This window comes from Oncorhynchus masou, unplaced genomic scaffold (assembly GCF_036934945.1).
Source record: "Oncorhynchus masou masou isolate Uvic2021 unplaced genomic scaffold, UVic_Omas_1.1 unplaced_scaffold_1220, whole genome shotgun sequence".
NCBI classification, from domain to species: Eukaryota; Metazoa; Chordata; class Actinopteri; order Salmoniformes; family Salmonidae; genus Oncorhynchus; species Oncorhynchus masou.
This window is the reverse complement of record NW_027001998.1, coordinates 163,660-171,104: the sequence shown is the minus strand read 5'-3', so window position 1 is coordinate 171,104 and position 7,445 is coordinate 163,660. Positions and strand designations below refer to the sequence as shown.

The following is a 7,445-nucleotide window of genomic DNA, read 5'->3' as shown; positions in this document are numbered from 1 at the left end:
TGGGATGGATTGGTGTAGGCATGGGTTAGTGGGATGGATTGGTGTAGGCATGGGTTAGTGGGATGGATTGGTGCAGGCATGGGTTAGTGGGATGGATTGGTGTAGGCATGGGTTAGTGGGATGGATTGGTGTAGGCATGGGTTAGTGGGATGGATTGGTGTGGCATGGGTTAGTAGGATGGATTGGTGCAGGCATGGGTTAGTGGGATGGATTGGTGTGGTTAGTGGGATGGATTGGTGTGGGCATGGGTTAGTAGGATGGATTGGTGCAGGCATGGGTTAGTGGGATGGATTGGTGTGGGTTAGTGGGATGGATTGGTGTGGGCATGGGTTAGCAGGATGGATTGGCATGGGTTAGTGGGATGGATTGGTGTAGGCATGGGTTAGTGGGATGGATTGGTGTAGGCATGGGTTAGTGGGATGGATTGGTGTAGGCATGGGTTAGTAGGATGGATTGGTGTGGGTTAGTAGGATGGATTGGTGTAGGCATGGGTTAGTAGGATGGATTGGTGTAGGCATGGGTTAGTAGGATGGATTGGTGTAGGCATGGGTTAGTAGGATGGATTGGTGTGGGTTAGTAGGATGGATTGGTGTAGGCATGGGTTAGCAGGATGGATTGGTGTGGGTTAGTGGGATGGATTGGTGCAGGCATGGGTTAGTGGGATGGATTGGTGTGGGTTAGTGGGATGGATTGGTGTAGGCATGGGTTAGTGGGATGGATTGGTGTGGCGTGGGTTAGTGGGATGGATTGGTGCAGGCATGGGTTAGTGGGATGGATTGGTGTGGGTTAGTGGGATGGATTGGTGTAGGCATGGGTTAGTGGGATGGATTGGTGTGGGTTAGTAGGATGGATTGGTGTGGGTTAGTGGGATGGATTGGTGTAGGCATGGGTTAGTGGGATGGATTGGTGTAGGCATGGGTTAGTGGGATGGATTGGTGTAGGCATGGGTTAGTGGGATGGATTGGTGTAGGCATGGGTTAGTAGGATGGATTGGTGTAGGCATGGGTTAGTGGGATGGATTGGTGTAGGCATGGGTTAGTGGGATGGATTGGTGTAGGCATGGGTTAGTGGGATGGATTGGTGTAGGCATGGGTTAGTGGGATGGATTGGTGTAGGCATGGGTTAGTGGGATGGATTGGTGTGGGTTAGTGGGATGGATTGGTGCAGGCATGGGTTAGTGGGATGGATTGGTGTAGGCATGGGTTAGTAGGATGGATTGGTGTAGGCATGGGTTAGTGGGATGGATTGGTGTAGGCATGGGTTAGTGGGATGGATTGGTGTGGGTTAGTAGGATGGATTGGTGCAGGCATGGGTTAGTGGGATGGATTGGTGTAGGCATGGGTTAGTGGGATGGATTGGTGTAGGCATGGGTTAGTGGGATGGATTGGTGTAGGCATGGGTTAGTGGGATGGATTGGTGTAGGCATGGGTTAGTAGGATGGATTGGTGTAGGCATGGGTTAGTAGGATGGATTGGTGTAGGCATGGGTTAGTAGGATGGATTGGTGTGGGTTAGTGGGATGGATTGGTGTAGGCATGGGTTAGTGGGATGGATTGGTGTGGGTTAGTGGGATGGATTGGTGCAGGCATGGGTTAGTGGGATGGATTGGTGTAGGCATGGGTTAGTGGGATGGATTGGTGTGGGTTAGTGGGATGGATTGGTGTAGGCATGGGTTAGTGGGATGGATTGGTGTAGACATGGGTTAGTGGGATGGATTGGTGTAGGCATGGGTTAGTGGGATGGATTGGTGTGGGTTAGTGGGATGGATTGGTGTAGGCATGGGTTAGTGGGATGGATTGGTGTAGGCATGGGTTAGTAGGATGGATTGGTGCAGGCATGGGTTAGTGGGATGGATTGGTGTAGGCATGGGTTAGTGGGATGGATTGGTGTAGGCATGGGTTAGTAGGATGGATTGGTGTAGGCATGGGTTAGTGGGATGGATTGGTGTAGGCATGGGTTAGTGGGATGGATTGGTGTAGGCATGGGTTAGTGGGATGGATTGGTGTGGGCATGGGTTAGTGGGATGGATTGGTGTGGGCATGGGTTAGTGGGATGGATTGGTGTGGGCATGGGTTAGTGGGATGGATTGGTGTGGGTTAGTGGGATGGATTGGTGTGGGCATGGGTTAGTGGGATGGATTGGTGCAGGCATGGGTTAGTGGGATGGATTGGTGTGGGCATGGGTTAGTGGGATGGATTGGTGTGGGCATGGGTTAGTGGGATGGATTGGTGTGGGTTAGTAGGAAGGATTGGTGTAGGCAGAAGTAAGGCGATCTCTTCCCGTGATTGCCACGGTTGCGTAAAAGATGACAGTATTTCAACCACAGAAAATATCATGCAAGACTAACTAAAATCTTAGAAATGTTATTTTTCACAACTTTTAATTTCTAACAACCAGTCAAACTGATGTAAATCTGAAATGTGGGGTTATTGCGTTATTGCCGATTTTATAAGCAGAAAAATATCTAAATGAGGCTTTAAAAAAAGAATAGTCTCCCACACCCCCTTTTAGAATGTATGTTTTCAGCCTCTGGGCCAGAGGGAGTTTCTATATACCAGTCCTTTCCTTTCAAATCCATGAAGGGATGTGAACAAGTGCACACTTTGGTAGAAAGTAGAGATTATTGGGACAACCTGTGTGAGAAAGAGAACCACATGCCTATACAGCCTATGCAACTTCATTCATGTGATTATTAACATAAAGAACACAATCACTACTGATGTATCTCTACTCTATATACCTTCTTTGACAATTGGAAACCTCCTCCCCACTATTTTAGTTTTTAGTAATTGTACCTTGTAGTGATGAGCATTATAAGAAGTTACTCTGCTTCTCCAAGAACTGAGTGGACTTTCACATTTCACTGAACTTTTCTCCAATAGCACATCAATCTAAGGTAACTTTTGGTCAACTGCATGTCAACTTCCGGTCAATTTAAGGGTCAACTGGTTGGTTGTTAATCAGAGTGTATGACCGTTCAGAAGACTGGCTATATCTATCTCTTAGAACTGAAATATTCCGGAACATTCCACAGGACTTGCTCTCCAACCTTTTCGTGTTCCAATAGCACTCAGGTAATGTCTGGTGAACTGTCAAGAGACCGGGGTGGGCCGGAGCGAGACATGGGAGGGCTGTAGCGAGACCGGGGTGGGCTGGAGTGGGCCGGAGCGAGACATGGGAGGGCTGGGGTGGGCTGGAGTGAGACATGGGAGGGCTGGGGTGGGCCGGAGCGAGACATGGGAGGGCTGGGGTGGGCTGGAGCGAGACCGGGGTGGGCCGGAGCGAGACATGGGAGGGCTGGGGTGGGCTGGAGCGAGACATGGGAGGGCTGGGGCGAGACCGGGGTGGGCTGGGGCGAGACCGGGTGGGCTGGGGTGGGCCGGAGCGAGACATGGGAGGGCTGGGGTGGGCTGGAGCGAGACCGGGGTGGGCTGGGGGGCGAGACCGGGGTGGGCTGGGGCGAGACCGGGGTGAGCTGGGGTGGGCTGGGGTGGGCTGGAGGGAGACATGGGAGTGCTGGAGCGAGACATGGGAGGGCTAGGGTGGGCTGGAGCGAGACATGGGTGGGCTGGGGCGAGACCGGGGTGGGCTGGAGCGAGACATGGGAGGGCTGGGGCGAGACCGGGGTGGGCTGGGGGCGAGACCGGGGTGGGCTGGGGGCGAGACCGGGGTGAGCTGGGGTGGGCTGGGGTGGGCTGGAGGGAGACATGGGAGGGCATGAGCGAGACTTGGGAGGGCTGGGGTGGGCTGGAGCGAGACATGGGTGGGCTGGGCGAGACCGGGGTGGGCTGGAGCGAGACATGGGAGGGCTGGGGCGAGACCGGGGTGGGCTGGGGCGAGACCGGGGTGGGCTGGGGTGGGCCGGAGCGAGACATGGGAGGGCTGGGGTGGGCTGGAGCGAGACCGGGGGTGGGCTGGAGCGAGACCGGGGTGGGCTGGGGCGAGACATGGGAGGGCTGGAGCGAGACATGGGAGGGCTGGAGCGAGACATGGGAGGGCTGGGGCGAGACATGGGAGGGCTGGAGCGAGACATGGGAGGGCTGGAGGGAGACATGGGAGGGCTGGGAGCGAGACATGGGAGGGCTGGAGCGAGACATGGGAGGGCTGGAGCGAGACATGGGAGGGCTGGAGCGAGACATGGGAGGGCTGGAGCGAGACATGGGAGGGCTGGAGCGAGACATGGGAGGGCTGGAGCGAGACCGGGGAGGGCTGGGGCGAGACCGGGGAGGGCTGGAGCGAGACATGGGTGGGCCGGAGCGAGACATGGGAGGGCTGGAGCGAGACATGGGAGGGCTGGAGCGAGACATGGGAGGGCTGGAGCGAGACCGGGGAGGGCTGGGGCGAGACCGGGGAGGGCTGGAGCGAGACATGGGTGGGCTGGAGCGAGACATGGGTGGGCCGGGCGAGACCGGGGAGGGCCGGGCGAGACCGGGGAGGGCCGGGCGAGACATGGGAGGGCCGGGCGAGACATGGGAGGGCCGGGCGAGACATGGGAGGGCCGGGGCGAGACATGGGAGGGCCGGGGCGAGACATGGAGGGCCGGGGCGAGACATGGGAGGGCCGGGGCGAGACATGGGAGGGCCGGGGGCGAGACATGGGAGGGCCGGGGCGAGACATGGGAGGGCCGGGCGAGACATGGGAGGGCCGGGGCGAGACATGGGAGGGCCGGGCGAGACATGGGAGGGCCGGGGCGAGACATGGGAGGGCCGGGGCGAGACATGGGAGGGCCGGGGCGAGACATGGGAGGGCCGGGCGAGACATGGGAGGGCCGGAGCGAGACATGGGAGGGCCGGGCGAGACCGGGAGGGCTGGGGCGAGACATGGGAGGGCTGGAGCGAGACCGGGAGGGCTGGGGCGAGACATGGGAGGGCTGGAGCGAGACATGGGAGGGCTGGAGCGAGACATGGGAGGGCTGGAGCGAGACATGGGAGGGGCTGGGGCGAGACATGGGAGGGCTGGGGCGAGACCGGGGAGGGCTGGGGCGAGACCGGGGCGGGCTGGGGCGAGACGCTGTTATCCAGAGTGATTTACAAGAGCAGTTACACTATATATACACTATATATATATGCTCAAGGGCACATCAACAGACTATTCAGCTAGTCTGCTCCGGGATTCAAACCAGCAACCTTTCGATTACTGACCCAACTCTTTAACCACTAGGTTAACAGCGTTACAGGTACAATGTCTCTCTCTCGTTGTCTTAAAGGAATTATCCTATCAAAACTACATGAATTCCAATATTTTATTTTATATATTATATACTATATATTGTATTTCCACTACATGTTTACATTGTTAAATCAAATCTGAGAGCAATACTGTAAAAAAAGTTTTTGCATTTCGTCTAATAAGGTAGGAAGCAACATGTTGTGGAGATCTGACTGTGGACATATCTACTAAATATATATCTACTAAATATATATTGTGCTTTGTCATGATGATATAGATGAGTGGATGTAGACAAGTATTCCAGCTATTGTCTTTTTTGACGAGTGCAGGAAATTGATTTAAAAGCACTATGAAATGTGATAGTTTAATCCCAATGGCTAATTATGAAGATTTATGTCCATCCCCTATGACGAGAACCTTATCATGATGAACCTTACCATTCCAAGACATTTAAATGTTTCCCCCTATACCACTCGAGTGTTGCTTTAGCAGTACGCTTAGGGTCATTGTCCTGCTGACGGTGAACCTCCGTCCCATACTCAAATCTCTGGGAGATTGAAACAGGTTTCCCTCAAGAATTTCCCTGTATTTAGCACCATCGATCATTCCTTCAATTCTGACCAGTTTCCCAGTCCCTGCCGATTAAAAATATCCCCACAACAATGATGCTGCCACCACCAAGCTTCACTGTGGGGATGGTGTTCTTGGGGTGAGAAAGGGGTGTTGGATTTCGCCACACATAGCGGTTTCTTTGATGGCCAAAAAGCTCAATTTTAGTCTAATCTGACCAGAGTACCTTCTTCCATATGTTTGAGGAGTCTCCCACATGTCTTTTGGAGAACACCAAAACGTGTTTGCTTATTTTTGTTTCTTTAAGCAATGGCTTTTTTTCAGGCCACTCTTCCGTAAAGCCCAGCTCTGTGGAGTGTACAGCTTAAAGTGGTCCTATGGACAGATACTCCGCTGTGAAGCTTTGCAGCTCCTTCAGGGTTATCTTTGGTCTCTTTGTTGCCTCTCTGATTAATAACCTTGCCTGGTCTGTGAGTTTTGGTGGGCAACTCTCTCTCTTGGCAGGTTTGTTGTGGTGCCATATTCTTTCCATTTTTTAAATAATGTATTTAATGGTGCTCCGTGAGATGTTCAAAGTTTTGGAAAAAATTTTGTAACCCAACCGGATCTGTACTTCTCCACAACTTTGTCCCTGACCTGTTTGGAGAGCTCCTTGGTCTTCATGGTGCTGATGGCTTGGTGGTGTGCCTTGCTTAGTGGTGTTGCAGACTCTGGGGCCTTTCAGAACAGGTGTTTTATATACTGAGATCATGTGACAGATCATGTGACATTTATATTGCACACAGGTGGACTTTATTTGACTAATTATGTGACTTCTGAAGGTAATTGGTTGCACCAGATCTTGTTCAGGGGGTGAATAGATATGCACGCACCACTTTTCAGTTTTTTATTTTTTTATTTATTTTAATTTCACTTCACCAATTTGGACTATTTTGTATATGTCCATTACATGAAAGCCAAATAAAAATCCATTTAAATGACAGGGTGTAATGAAACAAAAAGGAAAAATAGCAAGAGGGATGAAGACTTTGCAAGGTGCTGTATGTCACATTTCACAAATTCTTATTTCCAGTGATGGCCGACACCGGCCAAACCCTAACCAGGACGACGCTGGGCCATTTGTGCCCTATGGGACTCCCGTCACGGCCGGTTGTGATGCAGCCCGGAAGCAAACCACGGTCTGTAGTGACGCTTCTAGCACTGAGATGCAGTGCCTTAGACTGCTGCGCCACTCGGGAGCCCAGTTCTAGGATCATCCTTTAACGTTTAACCCCGACTGTCTGTGTTGGTGTAAAGCCTGGTGCCATAGGGCTAACACAGGAACCAATCACCAACGGACCCCTTTCATCTTGACGATAAAAAAGCACGTTTTTATCTGATAATGTCTTTGATTGATTGGTGTGGAATAAATTTATATATATATATATATATATATATATATATATATATATATATATATATATATATATATATTTTTTTAAGTCACGACACATAAGGATTTTTGTTTTATTAAAAGAGAAATGAGAGAATTATTATATTATTATATTGATGCATTCTGTCAGTCACCATTTTATCACTGTAGCCTACTGTACCAGGCCGTATTGTTGATATCACTACACCCCTAGTGGATAGTATTGTTGATCACTACACCCCCTAGTGGACAGTATTGTTGATCACTACACCCCCTAGTGGACAGTATTGTTGATC

At 51.8% G+C, this 7,445-nt stretch overlaps 1 protein-coding gene across 1 annotated transcript; it reads right to left on the bottom strand.

Annotated features, from left to right (window-relative positions):
• Positions 1-3,091: 3,091 nt before the first annotated feature.
• On the bottom strand, positions 3,092-6,401 carry LOC135529968 (basic proline-rich protein-like). Its single transcript, XM_064958367.1, has 2 exons — positions 6,341-6,401; positions 3,092-4,848 (listed from the first exon to the last, which is right to left on the bottom strand). Exons 1-2 carry the CDS (start codon positions 6,399-6,401, stop codon positions 3,092-3,094), a joined length of 1,818 nt encoding a protein of 605 aa, XP_064814439.1.
• Positions 6,402-7,445: the final 1,044 nt, after the last annotated feature.